The 25,149-nt window shown below is 34.7% G+C and overlaps 1 protein-coding gene across 1 annotated transcript; it reads left to right on the top strand.

The window, feature by feature from the left end:
* The first annotated feature begins 993 nt into the window (after positions 1–993).
* LOC148607552 (degenerin unc-8-like) lies at positions 994–24,706 on the top strand. Its single transcript, XM_088545509.1, has 11 exons — positions 994–1,094; positions 3,733–3,916; positions 5,307–5,343; positions 5,743–5,884; positions 6,179–6,270; positions 9,559–9,794; positions 10,723–10,831; positions 13,909–13,981; positions 14,491–14,592; positions 23,665–23,740; positions 24,413–24,706. The coding sequence occupies exons 1-11, from the start codon at positions 1,069–1,071 to the stop codon at positions 24,566–24,568; spliced, it is 1,233 nt and encodes a 410-aa protein (XP_088401635.1). The 5' UTR covers positions 994–1,068; the 3' UTR covers positions 24,569–24,706.
* The last annotated feature ends 443 nt before the right edge of the window (positions 24,707–25,149 follow it).

The raw sequence follows: 25,149 nt of genomic DNA, 5'->3' as shown, positions 1-25,149 counted from the left end.
GTTTGTTTTCGTTTGGTTTTGGTTTATTTTTTTTATACTTGGCAAAAAATATTTATCAATAGCGAACACTGTAAAAAATCGATGACAAAATAATTAAGCGATCATCAAGGACTACCAAGCAATTATATTTCTTTCTATTAAATCTAATATGATACTTCGATTTTTCAAACGATTCACTAATGATTTAACATTATAGTTAAGTCAATATTTAACATCGAGGAAATACGTTATGCTGAAGACATCTGGCTTTTTCTTATAAATGTTGATATGCGTCTTCTAGTTAAATATCATTTCCTTGGTGTAATTCGTTCATTATGTACTCTCTCTCTAAAACCTTTTTTTTAATATGCTGATATTTTATTATATTTATCGATTAATCACACAGGAATATTAGTGGGAATGATCATCTTTTTGATAGACCACACTTTCGTTCGGGGTATTAATCATCGTCGTTCACTGCAATCGGTTATCGGTACATACATTCCTTAGAGACATTCAAATATTTATAAAGGTGATAAAGATCTTTCTTGAAAGTAATCAAAGCCCTGAAGAAAAAATTAATGCATTAAAATGATGGGATGTTCAAAGGATGGAACATTTGACAAATAATATGAAAATGTTGACATGGGAGGACATCTAATTTGTCTAAATGATTTCAGCCTTGTGTTTTGGTCTTAATCTTATTAATCTTACATGTAGTCCTTTAATACCCCTAAAACGAACTGAAACTACTTCATACAAAATGATAACAGACTTCACCAGGGGACAATGATAAAAGCATCATAGGATAAGAGTGAAAGCATACATTATCATGATATAGATACTAATATTACATCATTGTGCAATGACAAAAGCGGACCATTATCATATTATATAAACAGGTATAATAATGTCTCACAAATGAAAGCAGATATCACCATGGGACGATATTAAAAATAGGAACACGATGATAAAAATAGACATCATCATTTGACCAGGGTAATCATACATAAATCATTTGTAAGGCAATAGTGAAATCTTACATCATCATGGGACAATAGTGAAAGTTTACATATTCATAGGACAATAATGAAATCATACATCATAGACATTAGGTAGGATATAAAACTTCCACTGATAGTCGGACGATATAGATACAGTAGAGATTTTTATTGACAATTATCAACAATAAGAACACATTCAGTATTTAGACATTCAGACATGCACATTGGACATACACAATTCATATATTATATATGAATAATTTGCTAATTAAGTTATCAAGCATTGAAATTTATCAAGCACATGCAGAGCTGAAAGAAAAAGAATAAATAAATGAATAAAACAGAAATAACTTTAAATAGTCAGTAATAATAACTATAATCTGAAGGAGTCACATACGCATCAGCTGCCATTCCACTTGTTGAACATTTTTTTTAAACTGTTTGATGTTCGTTTGTGTCCGGGTTTCATTCTCATTGGAATTGAGTTTGATATCCCAATTTTGAAGTTTAATAGCCTGAAACACAGGATAATAGTGAAAGCATACATTATCATGGGACAATGGTGAAATCGAACATAATCATGGGTAATAGTAATTATGTATAATGTCCATATTTGTATGCATTTCTGTCTAAAAATTAAAGAAAAATAAGAGAAACATATGGCATATAGATACAGGAATAGAACCTTGAATTATTTACCGATCTTCAACCGTTTCAAATATAAAACACATACAAATACTCCAAGATATCTCTCTATAGGAATTCAAGCATTAAAGTAGAACTTTATATATTAAAAGGTTCAGTCGTTCAAGGACAGAATTCAGACTTTAAAATAAAAAAAACAAGTCATCATTTAATCAATGCTGGTCATGAAATTACTATTCATGTACCAAACTTCCGTAATTCGAATTCCTCGCTGATAGTAACGAAATACCGTTCTTAGGGTGTAGCAGTATTGTAAATAGTTAAATTAAAAAAAAAGTACACGTACTTAGTCTAGTATGTGTTGTTACTTAAAGCTCGATTATTAGTATGTGTTTGTGTGTGTCCATTGATACTAATTAACTGAGATCAAGAAATCACTTTCCATAGACACAGTATAATCACTTTGCTGCAAAATATATCCAGTACTGTTGAGCTCTACACGTTGAGTATTGTTTCACGCAAGAATTATGCAAATGAAAAGGGTATAATTATTGTCAACTTCCTTATAATAACCTAAAACATTTTTTTCAGAACATCACATTTAAGGTCAGAATAACAGCAAGAGTTGTTTCTTGGGTTGGAAAAGTTACGAAATTTGTCAAAATATTTGAAATGAATTGCATTGCCATTTTTGTTATACCCACCGTCCATTATATTTGTTCACAATGTCATTATTTGTCGTCTGAGATATACTGGATGCTTTTATACCCAGACAGTTGACAAATATATGGACTTCCGTATGATTCTTAGTTGAACCTGTAGTTTTAAATTCGTGGAGTACTTCAGACTTTGATTCTATGATCAGTTGCATATCTCCCTATGTAAATTTTGTTTCAGTATAAAAGATTCCTTGATACATTTACTCTTTTTGGACGTCAAAATATGTTTAAACATAGTTTAAACTAAAAAACTATGAGAGTGCTCACTAAATTAAGGGCGTAAAGCCAGACACCTCTTTCACAATGCACCCCTCTGTCAATATATAATAATACATCTTGGTATGGCATTAACGCCTATGCGTTGTGTCTTGATTTCGGACCAATCATTTGACTCAACAAAACTAAGTTCAAGAATTCCTTTAGGAAAAGCTAATTTAGAATTAAATATTCATGTTAACATTATGTTCAATTCAACAATAAATCACTGATAATGGCTAATTATGATTTTGACTTTATTTTTCGTATATAAACGATCGAATTAAAACTTTGATAGATTTATACATTGTTGTTCTCTGTATGGGTGAAAATATCGCGAGTCGTGAAACAAGATTTCGAACCAAACATGATATCTGAAAAGTTAAAAGAGTTTTCTGGATACACATCCATACATGGAATTGGTCGGATTGGTGATGGAAATTTCATGGTTAGGAAACTTTTTTGGATTTTTGTTTGTCTTGCCTCATTTTCAATGGCTATTTACCAAATAACTCGTCTTATTGGCCAATATACAAGGTAAGTTTATTCTGATATTGAGTTTATGTAATTGCTATTTTAGCCCAAATTTAAAACTGTCGACACATTTATACGTATGTTTCTTATTGCCAATTCTAAACCATAACTTTTGTAATGGGTAGTAAAGTTCACATGTACTAACAATTTTCAAGAAGAATATAATTTTGATTAATATACATGTATCATTATAAGTCTCTACGAAATCAATACAAAATTAGAGGCTGTATATTTGGACGACCCTTCAGTGGCACCATGTCTATCGACCAATCAGGGCTTTATAAAGCATAAGGATTCAATTAATCGATTGATGCTTCTCTGTAAGCAAATATAATATATTCAAAATATGGTAAATGATTACAAAAGAACAAATCGGTTGGTACTGTAAAAGAAAGTTAGGGATCTGCAATGAACTATGAACTATTTTTGTTTTATATTTTAAGGAGTTAGTTATACACACATCAAAGCTGTAATGAATAAAACAAGGCAAAGCCAGGACACTGTGTTCTGTTTGGTAGTGCATTTTTGTTTTTATTGTTAACAGCAATGATAAAAATCAATATTCAAAACTCTTTACGCTATTGTTCTATTTACAGCGAAAGTGTCAACACAAAATTATCAACAAATTACTCCGCTTTGGATTTCCCGAGTGTAACATTTTGTAACCTGAATCCACTTAGTTACAAAAAGGCAAAAAAAGTACCGAAATTCTACCAAATAGTCAACAACACTGCTCATGCTCTGAAACTTGATATATCCGTTTTTGATGGGGACGAGCAAGTAAGTTTCTGATTAATCCCTTAAGATCTTCTAAGATTAAAGAATAGATAATCTTTGCTACAGACCCTTTATGGTATGTTGATGTGCATGCTCACTATACACTTCTGCGAGGTAGGGCTGAGGTACAACAAACGAATTTTCCCCGCGGAAGTGTACAATGAGCATGCTCTAGGTATGCTCATCGACTATTCTATAGTTAGAACAAAAGGGTATATTTCCTTAATTGTATTTAACTTTTAACCATAAGTGATGCTCATTAGGCCAACTGACGTAGAAATTTCAAAACACGTGTCAATTAAACATGCGTGAAGAATCCATTGGTGTGGGCGTTTTTTGCCTTCTTTTCCCTCGGTAGACATATATTTGTAAAAAGCCTAAAACATACCATATAAATGTTATCACCCTACTAACAAGATTTAAAATACTTATATGATAGAAATTGTTAAATTGATGATATGGTTCGGGAGTAATGATAAATAACATGGCCTCGCCTCCGTAATTTTAAATGTTTTAGGCAGAGAAAAGAGCCCTAAAACAATCAGAACTTATTGTGGGCACCCTAAATCATGACCTTTTGTTCAGCTTTCAAGTCCCTATTTGTTATAAAACTCCATATAAGATAGCTTTATTTTAAAGCACATTCACTCTGCTTGCAGATGAAAGCAGATTGTGTTTCTTCTAACTAAAAATAACATTGCCAGAATCCAAAAAATCGGAAAACATTTCCGTCCGTATATATACGGTCCCTGCATGGTAAGGGTTAATGATGAACATTGTATTTTTTCCAAAATACATTTTAAATCATCTAAACCAACTAAAATTGTTATATATTGTTGATATTAGCATGATGGACTACTAGAAGAATAAAAACAACGAACATAGTGACAGGAAACAAGTTTTTTGCATTTTTCGACCACTCCTGATAAGGGAGATTTTGAAAAAAAAAACATTAATCGAGATCGTTAAATGACAGATTGCTGTCATGAGCTTCAGCAAGTGCTTATATTAGAATTCCATCATTTAAGTAAAATTTTATTTAAGAATCGGGCAATGGATGGCAGATAATTCGAATTCCTAAATATATTCAATACATCTAGAAAACAACTATAAAACTAATTTAATTTATATCCTGACGCATCTGTGACGGAGATATTCTTTGACTGCATATATATTATAAAAGAAAAAATATGCGTCTTTTTCCATAAAACATTTGAATTAAATTTGACCAATCAATATCTTAAAAAGGCAAATCTTACAAACACTTTGATTGTTATTTTTGGAGGTAATCGACATTTGCAAATAATATATATATTTCTTTGTTTAAATTAATCTAATGTATATTGCTGCATCTTGATTTCTTAAAAATTAATCGGAAATGTATATATTTTAGCCAACGACTAAGCAGTACCATACAGATTTTATTCCCAGTAAGTAAACCATTAACATTATTTTTTTTCTCTAAGAAGGTTCAATTAGGGAAATTCCAAGGACAAATAACCAAGGCATTTGTAATGGCATCTAAGAAAAAATGAGACCACTGAAGAAAATTTGAAGTGAAAACATAACAACCAGCACTAACCCACAGTAAAACTGGCATCAAGTACAGGTGCTCCGGAAGAGTAAGAAATACTATCTTGCCTTGTTGCTCGTTAATGTTGAAGTCCGATGAGAATGGGAGAAATTCATTTATTTAATCAAGTATCAGTCTTGATGGAATTAAACAAGAGATGATTTAAGCATTTCAATAATCCATCAAATTTACTTCTATTTGTCTCTTATCATTCAGTTCCCGGTGACGGTTTTAATTCCTTTTTTTTATTCTAAAGGCAATGACGAATTGAGGAGCGCAAAAGAACAGTTCCATTTAAGAATGGGAACACTGCGCGAAGACGAAGTGTACAATATGAGCGCTCCTAGGAATGAATTCGTTGTGAAGTGTACTTACCAAGAGAAGATCTGTACCTCGGAGTAAGTACAGGTCATCCTAATAACACAGGAAAAATATTTTTCATAATCTTTGAATCAAGCAAATATGTTTTTGTGACAGCATTCAGGTAAATTCTTGTGTTTTAATATAAATTTCCAGTATCTGTTTTGTTTTGTTTTGGTTTTTTTGTTTGCCGTGTAGTGGCCTAAAGCTCAATTCATATTAACACAAAATGGGTTTCAATAATTCTGTTTTTTTTTTTTTTTTTTTGTAGTCCTGTACTACAAATGTAATTATTTAGTAATTCCCTGATTTTATATAGTTTGTTTTCGCAGAGAGCTTCAAAGAAGACGAGATGAATACTACGGTACTTGCTACACATTCACCCCAGAGACGCCGAAGACGAAGTTCGCCGGTCCAGCTTTCGGTAATAATAGTTTGATTATAATTGAAGATAATAACAAAAATGCTTTTGATAATTATGGGAATTGGAATTGTCTTGGAGATTGATTATTTTATAGAATTCATCAAACCCGAATGTAATTACCCCTAGGCACACGATGGCAAGATACCGCCAATCTTAATTAACTGTAAATCTTTGAAAGAATCAGGCAAAATGGTAAAAAATAAGAGACATGTATGTGAAAACCCCACCGACCTGACAATAAAATTTCAGTGATTTTCAACAAACAGTCGGCATTCAAATTTCAACACCTGCGTATGGATTTTTCATATCATACGTTAGAGCTAGCCGTAAATACGCAGACTTTTTGTATCGCGCTAGACTTCTTACGATTAGGCTTCTGAAAGAGGGTTATGTTGCTACAAGATTGAAGACATCACTACAGAAGTTTTATGGTCGTCATCATGAACTCGTGGATCGTTACGGCGTGTCTACCTGCACAATAAAAACTGATTTGTTCAACATGCCATAGTTTTCATTTCCTTTCCTCTTTTGTCTACCCTGGACCTGACCTTATGAACAGCTCTGTGGGTATTTTCAGAAAAGCAGAGGATGCTTACACTACCAGTGCACATGGTCCATGCTCCAAGTGTTTAGTGTAGTTGCTCATTTACTTTTGTGTATTTTATGTATTTTTTTGGTTATTTTATGTTCTTTGTTTGGGTGTGTCTGCTTTTCATGTCTGATCTTTGTCCCTGGATTACATTCTTTTGATTTCTGCTGGAATATTGGTTTACTCTAAAAGACGGATACTTAATCATTCTACTGAATTCTTATACATAGGTACAACTTAAATGCAAGCTGAATGTACATTACATGTAATCATAGGTAGACATATGTCGGCAGCCATAAACATTGATTTACTCTTAGAGTCTTTACATAAAAACTAACACACTATATTTAATATTTTTCGGCATGACATGGGTTATGTCCTTATTGTATCATTGTTCTCAACCCCGCATGGGAAAATCCGAATAATTGGGATAGATATTACCTATGACGAGGACATAACTTTTTGTAGGTTTCTGGTGATCTGGAGGTGGCATGTCAGTTAACTGCAAGAAGTCCTTTCTTTTTCATTTATGTAACGTACGATCAGTGTCTTTATTTATATTTTAACTTTTTGAACTGATCTTTTTGTATGTTTAATTGTGTAACATTACTTCCACAGTCGCCACTTTTAAAAGAGGTGGGTTTTAATCACCTCAAAGTAATATATTAGTGATAATTAACGATATTTTTTTATTATTATATAGATTTTAACATGCAATTTTTCCAGCAATTTCGGAATATACCATTTTTGATTTTATCAAAAACTTGGGAGAAAAGCTTGAGTTCTTGCAAATTATATTTAGTATCATGTATCGATGAACAATTGTAAATGTACATAATGAGTTATTTATAATGATATATGGACTTCGAGCCAGTACATTTTATATAAACGCCTACCGGACTGGAGTATACAATTCGGTTGCGGCGTGCACGGGATTTTCTATGAATCAACCACATACATGCACAATAAATAACACTTTTTAACAACCTCGCCCCCGCCTGTAACAGTACTTAAACCCCGCCGCGTATTTGACGCCTGTTCAAAGTCAGGAATATTTGGCTTTCACTTTCAGTTTACTTTATGCTGTTGGAGTATAAAGAGGCAACTATTTCGCTGTACATGTATATAATGTTGTTGGAGCCAGCTGTAGCCTGCCCAATAGTGGTGTAAAGTTGTTTGCTCGTCGTTCATCGGAGACCCATGGGTGACCTTGAGCTGACATATTTCATCCTGATGGAGTTGTTTCCTCCTTCATTGACATACTCACAATATCCATTCTTCTTATATACGTATATGACTTACATTTCTTACCAAGTATGTGAAACATATGTTTTGATGTGCATACATCGTATACCTTAAAAAACATAGGCGTCTGGCATACGTCATTTAGATGTACGTTTGACATGCGTCCTAGTTTTGCTTGTGTAAACTTGTACCAACGGGTTATCGTTTTTTTTTTCTTAATTTGGCACAATTCATATAGTTCGGAAAATTTGATCTTCCTAGTGATTATAAGCTTTTCAATTTCTTACTCATTTGTATGTTTCTGCTTGTACCGAGTTACATATTTAGTGATCAGTCTGTTCGTCCGTGCTCGGTTTTTATTCCCAACTTTATGAAACCGGTATATAAGAGAATTCGGTAAATTTTTCATCAGGGCATTGGACACCTTTTGTTTAGCATTTCCATCTGAATGACTTCAAATTTTCTATATGGTTTCTGGGGAGTTTAGGTATTACCTAGTAAGCCTAGATCGCAGTTTGTTTCTTATTTTTACTATCAAATTTGGTATATTCAATTTTCTAATTGATATTTAAAAAAGACATTTCAAGCTTTAAGTGACTATATATGAGAATAAATGTATGTATCAAAACAAAGTGGTGGATCCAGGGGGTACAGTGAGTCGGCACCCCTCCTTCTTATTGGGAAATGTGTCATTTTCATGTCAAAAATTGAGACAAGAAATTGTAAATAATGTCCTAGCACCCTCCTTTTCTCCTTGTATGGAGATCTGCCCCTGATATTTTTTTAAAGTATGAAACATTTACCCCTTCTCAAAAATCGATAAAAAAGGAAAATGCCTTAGCTTTTGTATTCCACAAAAAGAGTATCAAATATCGAAGGTGACAATACGAAAACGTAATGTTTGGCGTAACAAAACAGACTTTTCTTGAATAAGGTTAATAACGCAAAACAATTCAAATTATCATTGGTTCCTATTTATGTTAATTAAGTGGTAGTCTCTGTACTAATCAGGCAAATTGGGAAAAATCTGAAACATTCATTTACATACGATCTGAAAATAACTTTTTGTAGGATTTAACTGGTCTGGAGCTGGCATGTGAGTTAACTGCTGGTATTTCTTAGTTTGTACATTTAAGAAATTCATATTCAATTTAATTATTTCCGTTGTATTAAGGGACTCAGACCTTTTTGAACTGATTTTAGGTATGTTTAATTGTTTAAATTTTTTTTTCACAGTGGCCAGATTTTAAAGGGGGAGGGTTGTGATAACGCCAAAGTACTTTAGCCTCAACCCATCTTTTTGCGCCTGTCCAAAGTTAGGAATTTATGGCTTCTGTACGTCTTCTTTCGTTTTCATCTTTAGTTTATTTTTCTTGTTACTTGAGAGAATATGGGCAACTTGTTGAGTTTTGCTGTACATGTGTAAAATGATGTTTCAATCTTGACAATTTCAGCTTTAGACCTATTACTCAACGTCCAACAAGACGACTTTGTTCCCCTGATAACTCCATCAGCCGGTATCAGAATGTCTGTTCATCCAATTGGAACAAATCCCTACCTCACAAGCGAAGGAATTTCTATAGCAACACAATTTGAAACTCACGTGGTCTTGAATCAAAAGCAGTTTTTAAGATATCCAGGGTCGAAAAAAGATCGATGTGACGTTAATAATACCTATTCAGGAGTGTTGGTATGTATCTTGAAATAATCAATCTCTAATGAATGTATATGTCCAAGTGAACCTACTCTATACTTAGTGCAGTCCCTCGATGCAAATTGTCAAAGTTCACCGAAAAGCACCGCAGATTTTTTCTGAGCAGTGTTTTTTCCTCGTGATTGATTCTACAGATCTGTTCCACATGCTTATATCCGCTTCCTGATTCACTGTGTGCAACTCTGGTTGCTTATGTTCTTCTACACACGATGTGAACATTTTTTCTTTTACACAGAATGGGAACATTTATGATCAATTATGAAATGTGCACTAATCATTACATATCCGCTGTTTACCATATACTCTGTCAGTTTGAATTAATAGGCAGGGTTGAGTACTAAGTGTTGCAGATGTGTAGAAGATTGGAATTTTTGAATATACTCTCTAAGCACAATATTGAAATTTTAATTCCGCAATAGGTAAGTTATAAAACAGGGAGTGATTATTAGGTCTGTGGCATATACTAGTATTAGAAATATAGATCTGTACCTGATAAAGAAGCTACTTTGTAAAATATGCACACTGTTATAATTTTAATGAGTACAAAACAATACACAATAAAATTATAAGGACGGAGGCAAAGGATAAAGGTTGGAATACCACTTTGTTGGAAAAAATATTAATTTCGGGGGGGGGGGGGATTTGGGCATCAATGGGCAAATTATAGCTTGTAACCCCTCCCTTTTAAATTGTCAGGATAAGTCCCCTTCCCCATCCTTGTTAAAAAATTTCTACATCCGACCGTAAATCACTGAAAATGTTATCGAATATTATCTTAATTAAACTAGTAAGTTGACAATTTGTAAAAGTGTGAAATGAAATGGTTCACACTTTTTCAAAGCGAACAAACTCAATTATATACATAAAAGTTTTTGTCTTCAACATATCGTTATCTTTTCCACAGCCATGTATAGAAGCATGTATAGGTAGAAAAATCGCTGATATCTGCAACTGCTTGACATCCTACAAATACAAGTCCTCTAATGTAGAAGTAATGTGTATTACACCATCTGGTAAGTACCGATATACAAAAAATAACGATATATAGATATGATATATTATACTGGTGGGTATCTTCATAATCTGGTGATGCTCTTCACGAATTGGTGAATGTAAAAATTACCTGTTGATCGAGTACCTCAATAAACCGAATAATTTATTGAAGATCTGTTGAGTATCAAAATGAAATGGCGAGTTTCTACATGAACTAGAGGGTATCTCATTTATCTGGTGAGTCTTCATATAAAATGGTGAGTATCTTATTATGAATATCCAAATACACGTATAATGTTGAGTATTTATTGTTATAGTATATGACTAATTATAAGTTGTTATCATCATCACTTACAGAGGATGTGTATTTTATAGGGTCAAATACTTTCCAGACCTAGAATTTATTGGGGTATTAGTTATCTGTCTTAAAGAATTTTAGTCCAACAGGGTGTCTACATACTTGAAGAATATATATATATATAGATATATAGATATAGATATATCTGCTTTTTTAAGGAAAATGTATGACTAACTCTGTAGTTTCGGACGATGTCAATTTGAAAGACTCCAATACTTAATTCAGTCAGTTTTCTTCTTGACAACATTTATATCCGTAAAATTTATTGGCAGGTTGTAAGAAAATTCGATGGACACAAATTGTTCTTTTTTAATAGCAGATCTATTCCTTATTTTTGATGAATCTGATGGTATGCCCAAACTTCATAAAGATTCTTCCAAATCCTATTTATTAGACAAATTTCATGATACGTATAATACTGGTGATATTTTTACACTGAATAATTATAACTATTTCAAATACATTGCTGAAATTTACCCTGAAGATGTAACTTAAAATAAAGTTAGTAACGACAGTGACTGTTTTAATTGTCCTTTTCTGTGTTTGGATCTTTCCATTTCACACAATAAACTCAAACAAAAAAACGATTTCTCGTTTCCAATTGTTAATTTTCCCTTCCGTGACGGGTAGTACCTTTTTCTCCTTCATACAGTGTATATATTTCTCAACTAGTTCAACATGCCCGTTCAACTGTAATGAACGAAATCTGTATTATCTATAAATTGTTGAGTCAAAGTTTTTGCTAACAGGAAATAGTTAAGTTTTAATAAATTATTCCATAAACATAAAGATTTGATGCTGTAGTTTGGCTGTTCCTGCCGAAACTTATACATCCTAGTTTTTTCCGGTAATGTAATAAATAAAGCTCGAAATTTTAAACAGAATCTCTGCATTGTAGACTGGGAAAACATTTCAATAAACTCATTATCCGTAAGGACAATCTTCATCGTAAAGGTATTCTATTCCTAGTATGCCCGTAGCGTTCAATATTTCTTTCACAAAATTCAAGATTATTATTTGAATGCCATCGCTTTTTATCTTGGAATTTGCACAAAGACCTTGTTTAACATTTTATGATATGTTTTCGCTAAATACCACTATACGTGTTTTATTAATATTTTTATTTGAGTGAACTTGGTGTGTTTATTTGTTGCTTTTGGATTTTGAGTTAGCTTACAGAAAAAACGAGTCTTCTTTCGATGTTGGTACAGCTTGTTGTCTTAGCCCTATTTGTCACGATGTTTGTATTCTGTTTTGATCTCAATCCAAATTTTTACAGATTTTTAAATTTAGTTTTATAGTTGTATTTTCCAACCACTGTACCAGTTTAGGGGAGGGTTAGGCGTTACAAACATGCTTAACCCTGCCACATACTTCATGTGCATGTCCCAAGCCAGGAACCTGTAATCCAGTGGATTTTTACACTGAATAATTATAACTATTTCAAAAACATTGCTGAAATTTACCCTGAAGATGTAACTTAAAATAAAGTTAGTAACGACAGTGACTGTTTTAATTGTCCTTTTCTGTGTTTGGATCTTTCCATTTCACACAATAAACTCAAACAAAAAAACGATTTCTCGTTTCCAATTGTTAATTTTCCCTTCCGTGACGGGTAGTACCTTTTTCTCCTTCATACAGTGTATATATTTCTCAACTAGTTCAACATGCCCGTTCAACTGTAATGAACGAAATCTGTATTATCTATAAATTGTTGAGTCAAAGTTTTTGCTAACAGGAAATAGTTAAGTTTTAATAAATTATTCCATAAACATAAAGATTTGATGCTGTAGTTTGGCTGTTCCTGCCGAAACTTATACATCCTAGTTTTTTCCGGTAATGTAATAAATAAAGCTCGAAATTTTAAACAGAATCTCTGCATTGTAGACTGGGAAAACATTTCAATAAACTCATTATCCGTAAGGACAATCTTCATCGTAAAGGTATTCTATTCCTAGTATGCCCGTAGCGTTCAATATTTCTTTCACAAAATTCAAGATTATTATTTGAATGCCATCGCTTTTTATCTTGGAATTTGCACAAAGACCTTGTTTAACATTTTATGATATGTTTTCGCTAAATACCACTATACGTGTTTTATTAATATTTTTATTTGAGTGAACTTGGTGTGTTTATTTGTTGCTTTTGGATTTTGAGTTAGCTTACAGAAAAAACGAGTCTTCTTTCGATGTTGGTACAGCTTGTTGTCTTAGCCCTATTTGTCACGATGTTTGTATTCTGTTTCGATCTCAATCCAAATTTTTACAGATTTTTAAATTTAGTTTTATAGTTGTATTTTCCAACCACTGTACCAGTTTAGGGGAGGGTTAGGCGTTACAAACATGCTTAACCCTGCCACATACTTCATGTGCATGTCCCAAGCCAGGAACCTGTAATCCAGTGGATTTTTGTTTTTGTTTTTGTTTTTGCTTTTGTTTTGTTTTGTTTTTTGTTTTTGTTTTGTTTTGTTTTGTTCTTTGTTATTCGTTTTGCATATTTACTGTAAAGATTATATATCTATTTTCGTCTTTTATTAGTAGTTTCACTTCATTTGTTTTGGGGCTTTTTTACAGCTTGCTCTATGGTATGGGTTTTGTCCATCACTGGAAACCGGAGGGTGACCTGTAGAAGTTTAATTGTCTGTTGCTTAGTATTTGGTGTATGACTGTCCCATTGGCAATCATACCATTTCTGCTATTTTTATATTGTACGTAAAAGTGGCGTTTCATTATTCCTTAGATCTGTATTGCAAGCAATTCATCGAAGATCATACTGTCCAGGAGTCTAACTGTGATTGTAAAATGCCATGCAGGTTGGTGCTTAAACGGCTTTTTAAGCAAACTAGTCAACCATATTTTTTTTCTACAAAGCATCTAACCGAAACATCACGCACCCTTTTCTTGGAACTTTGCATAACGAAAGCCGGACACTGTGAAGAAATCTGAAAAAAAAATCTGAAAAAATACCAAAACACAAATAACACGAAGGGTTACTTTATAAGCTTATTCTAAAAGTTAAGAAGAGTGCCTATAGTGTTTCAAATATGTATTTTTGTCTATGCAAGAAAATGCAATAATTGCTTCGTTTCATTTACGTCATGCCATTTTGAAGTTTTGTGTATTTTGTAATGGAAGCAGGCAGTATAAAATGTTGATAAAATCAGCAGTCAAGACAGTACAGAAAATAGATATTCAGTTTAGTTCTGGTGAAAATCTTTTTGAAAGCTATAGATCATATAGTCTAATCATGTTCGAATTATTTTTTTTATCCCAAAAATGAATTGTGAAAGCTTTCTCGTAGTAATTCTTATTTATGTTCCAGACAGAAGAGCTATGACAAGAACATATTCATGACCAATTACCCCGCTGAAAACTTTGGATTTGTCTTGAAAGGAATCATGAACTCTACATCTAACAGTCTAAGGTAAACCCCCAATTCTTCTCATTTTTATAGCTTCTAATTTTGTTTGTTAATTATTAGTATTATTTCTTTCTTTATTTATTTATTTTGTGGTTATTCCTTCGCGTTTTGTTCTTTTGTTTTTTGTTCTTTTGTTTTTTGTTCTTTTGTTTTGTTTGTTTTGTTTGTTTGTTTGTTTTTGTTTTGTTTTGTTTTGTGTTTTTGTTTTTGTTTTTTTTTAATATCGTCTGTTATGAATATTATTAAAAACACGATTTACCTATTTCAGTATTAATTCTTTTCTTAGTGACCCCACTTTTCCTTTCATAATTTCATTCGACACATCTGAAATAGTTATTTCGTAGGTTTTTTTGTGAAATCCTTGTAAGGCCTTTGGTGTTTTAAATAGATAAAACCTAGCAATACATAACCTATGGCAAATCAAGAGAAATCCTTTTCCCGCCAAAATTTCGAACGGTTATATCTCAAAAACGAGCACACCGACCCATCATTTTTTCTACGTATATTGTTTTAGTATGAGCTATCTCAAAAAACTTTTGCAACCTTTTGAAATCCTTGTTATTCTTAAACAGAGCGGCGGACATCCTTAATCTACATATTAGAATGCAACTTTATGTCTGAGAAACGGTCATCATTTCGGAATCCCAACAGTTTAACATTTCAATGAACAATATCATTCAACCCTCTTGATGAAGCAACAGTGCGATACTCTAAATCAATATTGTAGAGACTGTTGCTTAGATATAAATGTGAAGAAAACAAAAGTAATTTTTTTAAAATAAGAATTTAAAATTGGTGAAAACTCTATTGAATGTGTTAAGATCTACAGATATCTAGACCATATTCTCACAAATACAGGAATATACAAGGATGCAAAGAAAACGTTATATAATATCATGTAATATGTCAAACAGATTTTTATATAATTACAATCAATTATTCTCTTCTGGCTGACTCACCAATCCACATAATCATAATTATAGTTATATAACCAATACAATCAGTATTCTTGTTGTTTGGATATGAATGCAGGGGCGGATCCAGGATTTGAGTTAAGGGGGGTGGCTAAAATTGAATTAAATGCGGTGCAAAGCACGGCAAAAAGTATTATTGTGTGAAAATTGTGGAGAAATTTTTTTCTTACCAATTTAGGTTTAAATTTATTCAAAGCATCACACGTGATTTAATGTCGATCCCTGACCTAGTGATCTAATTTGTGATCTGCACGCTGTACAGCCTACAGCATTTGTTGAATCTTCAGTGGAGGATTCAGAGTGTTAGGTGGGGGGGGGCAAACACTGGTGTAGATCACGAAGTGAGTGTTTTTCATTAGGTTAATAAAGAATTTGAATTTGAATAAATTAACAATATAGTAAATGAGATGAATTTATTCGATAACCACCCAAGACGGATAAGGAGTCATAACCATTCCCACTATGCATCACATAAGTATACATGATCATCTTCCGTCCATACAGAAACCTCTTGGACATTACAACTAAATTCTACCTCTCGCTTTACTGCACAATCTTTACAAAAACATTTATGTCTTGACACTCCAGTTTTTTTTAATTTACCTCACCATTATACAGATTTGTGGCTATCCTTTTGGATATTGGTTATTACATGCTGTTAAAGCTCAAGATATGAAGAAAAAAGTATTGCACCCAAAATTTATAACTGAAAAAGGTCATTGTAGGACATCAAGATTGAAGATTTCAAGGCTAAACTACCTGTCAGTGAATGTTCTTGCAAAAACTCTCCATTTAAATATGGTCCTTCCGGTACGTCACGTAAACATCATAAAAAACAAATCTTCACTCCGAAAAGTCCCTGCTATAGGACCCATATACCGTGAACCACGCTCCAGAAATTGGAGTTGTTACTTCTGAACTTTTATGATGCTGTGGAGGACTTCACACGAAAACGGATAAAATGAAAACAAAGACTTTTATTCTCTGTCAAAGTGGGTAAGAGTTGTGAGGACTTTAATTTTAAAACGCATGAGAGATCAAAGAAGGTCAATGAGTGCTTCTGCTACATCATTTTTCAAACATCTCGATGTATCCAAAACTTTGTCTACTTTACATGAGAAATAAGCTGTCGTGCAAGCAGACAAAGTAAAAAAAAACCCATTATTTTTGTTTACATCACATCGCCATACAATAGTCATTTGTGGCAAGTTTGCCTTGGGACGATTTAATTTAGGAACGATTGCAACATTGACTATAACAATATTTCTGCTCGTTTCTTTCCCCTGTTCTATGTCTCCCCTTTGATTAGTAAAGTTTGTTCACATTTCGTGTAGTGATTTAAAGCCTTTATTACTTTATACTGGCTTGGTGGCAGCGACAATTCGTTTCCACGCTAATCCAAAGGATCTCAGAAGTCACTCTGTATAATCATTTATACTGATAACACAGTGAAACAAACATTTACAATGGCAAACGGCCGTGCACCAAAACAGTGGTGTTTGACGAAAACAGAGACAGTGAATACATTTGAAAACTGGAAGCAAAACCTAACGTACACATTATCGTTGGACAAAAACTTTGCTCCGTTTCTTGTGTCTGGATCTAAATGTGAAAAGAAAACTAGAAATTCACCGCACAGAGGATTCGCAAATGACGGCGAAGAAGTGGAAGAGGCCAACAGACGTACCAGAGAACAGAAGGTCAATATGCTTGAGTTAATGCTTGGTCGGATAGAGAATTATTGTCCCATCATTTCTCGTAACACAATTGCTAAAAACTCAACCTCAATAGACAGTATATGGCAAACTATACGCCTCCATTATGGTTTCCAAAGTACAGGTGCACATTTCATTAACTTTGATGCTATCCGATATGAACCAGGTGAACGCCCCGAAGATCTATATCAAAGATTGAATGCTTTTATTGAGGACAATTTACTTCGTTAAAGATATGGGTATCACACACAATGAAGAGGCCGTCGATGACGATGAAGAGCTTTCGCTGATTGTTGAAAATTTAGTGGTATTGACTTGGCTTCGATTAATCAATCCAGACTTACCAAAACTTGTGAAACAAAGGTATGGAACCGAACTCCGTACTCGTACACTTGCATCTATCAAACCTGAAATATCACAGGCCCTTGATTCACTCCTTGACGAGCTTCGAACGTCCGATGATGCTAAGGCGATGCGTGCTGCTGTCCAACGCTATCCGAACTCTAAACCTCCTACGACTAGTACTCGTTCCTCAAATCAGAAATCATGTCCTCTTTGCAAGACAGTGGGTCGCCCTGATGAACATTTTTTGAGTAAATGTATGTATTCGCCCGCGAACGACCGTCGATTTTATGCAAAAGCAATATTCGACATCACAGTTCATCTAATGACAAGTCCACCAGTCATGCTATTCGAAGAGCTCATATCGCTCGTGCTACTACCGAGACTACATTGTGGCCAGGAGACTTTATTGACATTGACTTACCTGCCGATATGTCCTCTCCTGATGATATGTACTGTGTTGAGCCTCATATGAACTCTAAATTCAATGAGTCAAGGCCGAAACCTACACTTCTTTACAGTGTGAACCACAATGTACGCATACCGAATTTAACCGAGAACCACTCGTATTAAAGCGAAATGACCACCTTTGTCTTCGTGCTACCTATGACTTCCAGTCAAGCAACAAAAACGCCACCCAATTCGATTAATCAGCTTCATTCAGACATTGTTCGCGTAGACCCCGATAGTATACTACTGAGTGAACTGAAGGATACATTTAAGACATTAGTTAAAACGTATGACAATGTGTTCGATCCAAAGTTCAAAGGTTACAACGGTGCCGCTGGTCCTTTGGAGGCCAAAGTGAATATGGGTCCTGTTCAACCACCTCAAAGGAAGGGCCGTCTTCCTCAATACTCATAACATCAACTCGACATCTTGCAAGATAAATTCGATGAACTGGAAGAAATCGGCGTATTCAAACGACCTGAGGACATTAATCTCGTTACTGCCTTTGCCGACGTAGGCCGCTACAGTAAGCCTCAGCCAACTTTATTGCCGGATGTAGATTCGACTTTACGACAAATAGCTCAGTGGAAGTATATCGCTATTACCGATCTAACCAAATCGTTCTACCAAATTCCGCTTTCAAAGGACTCTATGAAATACTGTGGCGTTGCGACACCGTTTTAAGGGGTTAGAGTGTACGCTAGGTCTGCAATGGGTATGCTTGGTTCAGAGACTGTGTTAGAGGAGCTAATCTGGCGTGTGCTTGGTCACTTAGTGCAAGAAGGTATCGTAGCAAAGATCGCCGACGACTTGTACTGGGGAGGAAACACCCCTTCTGAGTTACTTGCGAACTTTGAACGTGTACTTCAAGCCGTGGATAAATGCAATTTGAATTTGTCGGCATCAAAAACTATCATTGCTCCAAAGCAAGCTACAATCTTGGGATGGATATGGGAATCCGGCACTCTCAGAGCTAGCCCGCATCGTATCGCTACCCTTGCTTTCTTGACAACCTCTAAAAACTGTTACCGCTATGAGATCATTCATCGGAGCATACAAAGTCTTATCACGTGTGATACAAAATACATCTAGCATCCTATCCCCTCTCGAAAATGCGATCGCCGGAAATGATTCCAAAGAAAGCATCAATTGGGACGATAATTTATCTGTCGCATTCAAGGACACTCAGACAGCCTTAGTTTCAAACAAATCCATCACTTTACCTCGTTCAGAAGATCAGCTGTGGATTGTGACTGACGGCGCTTTACGTAAAGGTGGGCTCGGTGCAACTTCATACGTCAATCGTGATAACAAGCTTATTTTAGGTGGTTTCCTCAGCGCAAAGCTTCGTCAAAATCAACAAAAATGGCTACCATGTGAAATTGAGGCGTTGTCTATAGCAGCTGCTATAAAACATTTCAGTCCATATATCATCCAAGCCAAATCACCTACTTGTGTTCTTCCCGATAGCAAACCTTACGTTCAAGCGTATGAGAAATTAAGCAGAGCTGAATTCTCGTCTAGTCCAAGAGTGCTGACATTTTTGTCTACCGCAAGTCGTTTTCAGGTATCGATTCGTCATGTCAGTGGTGCATCAATATTACCGTCCGATTTTGCTAGCCGAAACGCCCCTGAATGCAACAATCCGGATTGTCAAATTTGCAATTTCATTCACTTGTGCGAACAGGCAACCGTAAATCACGTGACTACGAACGATATTCTCGAAGGTAAAGCGCACCTGCCATTCACAAGTCGTTCTGCATGGATAATTATTCAGTCTGAGTGTTAGGATATCAGAAGGACTATAGCTCATTTACGACAAGGAACGAGACCGTCGGAAAAGCTCACCAACGTAAAAGATGTGAAACGTTATCTTGGAGTTACTTCTTTAGGTAAAGATCGTCTTCTAATTGCCGAGAAAAAACTTCCGTTTGCTCCTCATCGGGAACGAATTGTTGTTCCTCGTCAAGTGTTAGACGGACTTCTTACGTCAATCCATTTTAAGTTAGATCATCCTTCTATTCACCAGATGAAAACCGTTGTTGGTCGCTATTTCTTCGCTCTCGACATGGACAAAGCTATAGAGCATGTTACACAAGGTTGTTATCAATGTGCGGCACTCCTCAAAACACGAAAATTCCGTGAAGAACAAACCACGTGTGACCCTCCAGAAACGATCGGAAGTAGTTACGCGGCTGACATTTTAAAACGAGAGCGACAACTTATATTTGTTATTCGAGAATGTGTGACCTCATATACTTTTACAAAATTCATAGAAACCGAAAGACATCAAGATTTACGAGATTCGATTCTACAACTATTAGCGGAAGTTCAACCACTTGAAGGCCCATTCGCCGTGATTCGTACAGATTGTGCACCAGGATTTAAGTCTCTTCTGAAGGACGAAATATTAACCCGTCATCGTATATCAATTGAGTTGGGTCGTCCCAAAAACGTTAACAAAAATCCAGTAGCCGAAAAGGCCATCCAGGAGCTTGAAGACGAGATTCGTAGATCAGATCCGTCAAATGGAATTCTTACTCCGCTTGCTTTGTCACTAGTAACAGCCCGCTTAAACACACGAATCAGGAACCGTGGTTTGTCAGCCCGAGAAATGTGGATGCAACGAGATCAGTTTAGCAACGACCAACTGCCGATAAGCGACCGAGAATTGATATACTCTCAATATGACTTAAGAATGAAAAATCATCCGAGCAGTGAAAAGTCAAAATGCCATTCTGGTGCTGTTCCCGAAAGCAATAAGTTAGACATTGGTGACATTGTATACTTACGTTGTGACTTTAACAAGACAAAATGCCCCGTGCCCACAGAGCAACTGGGATGTGTGCCCCAGGTGGTGGAATGGGGTACCCCTGGCGTGTTACATGCTGGGGTTGTCAGGCTATAATACGGAAAACCTGACCGCAAACCATAGTGGTGCACCGTGTTGGGAAAGATGCCACGTTTCTCGCACGTTAAAGAACCCTGCTGTGGTATTTGATAGGAGTAGGAACCTTTGCGCTCCGCCACAGGAGGCTAGATTGCCCGACCTTACCCATCCCCCCTTTTTCCAGTGGCAATCAAAATTTGTCGACCCTATTGTCCTTGTGTCCCATCCTTTTTTTTTCATTTCATGTTCATTTTATCATCCATTTCATGTTCATCGTCTGAATATAGCTGAAATATTGCTGATCGGACGTTAAACCCCAACAAACAAACAAACAAACAAGACAAAATCCCGTGATCGATATTTGGTCACCTCCGTTGACGAACCATGGTGCAACATCGGAAAATTGAAAAAAGGGGCACAACTCAGAAAGACGTCGTACCGGGTTAAATGTTCAGACTGTTATAAGGTTCCACCTGCTTACGAACTTTCGTCTTTACCGAGCAATGTACAATCTGACAATTCATATTCAGACGATGAAATGGTTCACGATAGCTACAACAATACTTCTCCGCCTGAGTTGCCGCAGATACCTCAAGCTATATCTACTCCTCCTGAACCGACTCCGATTGCGTTGGATGGTGATACCGTGCATGATGTTAATGGACAATCAGAACACGACGTGGTACAAGATGGTGTCGAATCAGTTCAGGACAATTCTAGTGTCGAATCCAGTCGACCCGTTCGGAGCCGCAGTCGTCCGAAGAAGTTTGACGACTGTGTTATGTTTTGACTGTAATGTTTTAGACTGTTGATCAAATACTTGGGAAAATTAATACGATACTGAGACCTTAATTTTCCCATAGACTTCTATAGTGAAGTGCATATTTTTAGGATTTTAAAAAAAAATATGCAAATTGATTCAATAAAACTTTCACTTATGTAGCATTTCTAAGGACATGTGAAAAAATAATTTCCCGCAAAGAAAATAGGGTGAGTCCACGAAGATCGGACAGAAAAGTAGTCTTGAACTATAAATAGCCATTTTCCCAACTTTCACTTTCGTTTTGCACTCATCAAACCAACCTTTTCAGTGGAACATTTTTATGATATTATGTTAGATTTTCTTTTAAAAAAGTTCTTCATCTTACAGTGTGATGTTTGCTCTATTTTATAAGTCATTGTTCATATCTTTTGACAAAACATTAGTTTGTAGAGAGGCAAAAAGAAAATGCACTATATTTTTATAGCATCCATGTTTTGACGTACACCCGCTCAGGGATATGCAATACGATACTGGTACCTATTAAAGTTCGTTCACATTTCGTGTAGTGATTTAAAGCCTTTATTACTTTATACTGGCGCATGCTTACTTTCGGCAGTAGACGTAGAAAATGATGACAGTAATAAGACCAAAACTGTTACCATACTTTCCAAAGGGATAGTGGAAAACCGTGAATCCGTCCCATCCTCTTTTGTTCTATCTACTAACGACGATTTTTGTGATGTACCGTCGGTGTCCTGGATTTCGAAATTCCATAAAAATCCATACAAACAAAGCTTAATAGCTGGATCTTCAAATTTACTACCAATCTCTTTCGAAACTGTATGTATTAACTTCCAAACTCACCGCTGTAAAAGAGGGTTTTCAATCATACCATGACATTTTTTACTCCCATAGTGGCATCAATTCATTGTAGATCCTGAAAAATTAGGAAAATCTTCTGCAAACCCTCAATATTAAAAAGGATTATTATTAGAATATAACAGCATTAAGAAATACGATTTTTCAACCCTTTATACTACTATTTCCGCACTCATTTGAAATCCCGACTCTAAACATTATGCATAGTTGATACTCCAAATTAGACGGTACACCTAGATACAAATGCGTAATGCTTGGGAGACATTCCTCATACTTTGTATAAAAACGATTCCAAACTGTCTTTCCAATATAACGAAGAGGATGTTGCCAATTTGCTTGTTTTTTAACGACAAGTTTGTGTCCAGTTTTCAACAGAGAGACGTATTCAAATTGGGAAAAAAATGTGATGTGTAACTCACTGACCTAATCATTCACTCTATGAGACTAATTTTATAACTAATCTGATCCAAAAGAAGGAAAATAGTTCAGCCACATCCATTCCATGACCTTAGTTCCCGTTATATAGATGAAGTATTGTCTTGAAACAATTCTAGTTTCGGGGATTAAATACATTGCATCTACCAAAAAGAAATAAAGATAATGGACACAACAGACACTATGAAGTAAGCCTACCTTCACATGCACTTAGTGATTGAAGGAAAAGAAAAACTTGTTACCAAAATATCCGAAAAAGGCGATGACTTCTCATTCCGTATTGTAAACTTTTTTTTATATGTGGCAACATCCCTTCAGCACCTGCGTATGGAGTTTTCATATCACAACTTCTTTTTGTACCGTGCTAGCTAGATTTCTTGCACTAAGGCTTCTTGAACAGGGTTATGTTGCTGCAAGATTGAAGTCATCACTTTAGTTATTCCATATCCTTTGCTGTGTGCGTCATTTTTCCCTGTCTAGGGTTTATCTTTTGATTTCCGCTTGAATCTTGTTTCTCTTGAATACTCTTTAACAGTTAGCCTTTTTTAGTTATGGTTTGTTTTGTTTGTTTGAGATTTGTTTTATCATTGTTGTTTATCTTTTTGTTTTGTTTTGGTTTTTATGCAGCAAGAGTATGGTCAGCGTTAAGGTCTTTTTTTCCTCCCTGACAGAAGACGTTGTAGAAGAGGAATTAGCTTATACTGTAAGTCAAATGACCCTAAATATTAAACGTGAACTTGTACCCATTATTTGAAACATCCATTTTAGAAAACCATACACTGAGGCTATATATTTAATTGAAGCAATTTGATATTTGTATGTTATAAAGAAAATAGTATGTTGGGGCAATGAAATATTGAAGGCAGATTCTCTATAAGTGAAGATATAATTAATTTTATATAATTTTGCAAAATAACGGAAAAAATGTTCCGTGTAATAGATAAGATCTACCTTATGCAGTAACAATTTGACTTTTAAGGGGGGGCTAGGATCTAATTTGAAGCAAAAAGACAGGATGACGATGTATGGTTAAAATAATCCATGATGAACAATGGGGTAAATCCAGGACATGCTAAAGGTAAAAAAAGGCAGGTCATGTACTGAACAAAAAAATCCTGGATATAAATTTGATGCTATCCCCCCTAGTTCCTCTTTTATATGGAATTTTTTTCTTGTACAGATTGTTTTTAATATCTGAGTTGAACTAATGGTGTAAGGAGGTTAATTGCATAAATGATAAAGACCTCACAAAATAACGCTGGCGTTGATATATAACAATGATTTGACCTTCGGCGATACAATAATAATAGTCGATTGTGTTATAATTCTACACCGAATGCATTTATTATGTGCGATTTTTAATTTCCATTCACAGGGTGAGAATTTTGTTAGCGATATTGGTGGACAGTTAGGCCTGTGGGCTGGGTTCTCAGTCCTTAGTCTGGCAGAAGTTTTAGAGTTAGTGATTATCCTGTTCCATGCTTGCTTTTCACGGAAAATGACAGAAGTAATGGATTTTGAGAAGGATTAAAATGGTCTCCAGTTCGGAAGTAAATGGATTACGCTTTGAAATTTAAAAAAAAATTTTTTCTTTTTTTTTTTTTGTTCTTGGTTATATCTTTTTACCATTGTATTTGTGGTTTGCCAGAATAAAATATCTACCTATCTACCTGATAAATTCTGCCGACATCTGTTAAATATTCTTTGCATGGCATTCCAATATTTGAATTCAGTCCTCACGGATATTGTTAAAAGTTGTGTAATTTCTGTGAAAATTCTTTGTGTTAAGACAAAAATCTTTTTATTAGCTTATTTTTTTTCTTTGATCTTGAAAAAATTAAAATATATAAAAATTGTTTTAATAGTTGGTGAAATTATTTGACATAAACGACTCTGGTTCGGTTTAGGCTCTAACATAAACCGCAAAGCTGTTTTGTTTTGTTTTGTTTGTTTGTTTGTTTGTTTGTTTTTGTTTTGTTTTTGTTTGTTTGTTTGTTTTAAGCATTACACCGATTCAAAGTCGTTTATAATCAATACTATAGCCAACAATAAAAAAAAACCAATCCTTTCACATTGGAAATAATAATTTAATAATCTTAAATTAGACTTACA

This window comes from Perna viridis, chromosome 9 (assembly GCF_037379345.1).
Source record: "Perna viridis isolate PV_CMFRI_1.1 ecotype Kerala chromosome 9, ASM3737934v1, whole genome shotgun sequence".
NCBI classification, from domain to species: Eukaryota; Metazoa; Mollusca; class Bivalvia; order Mytilida; family Mytilidae; genus Perna; species Perna viridis.
Note: the sequence above shows the minus strand (reverse complement) of the source record. Positions and strands in the feature narration are given on the sequence as shown.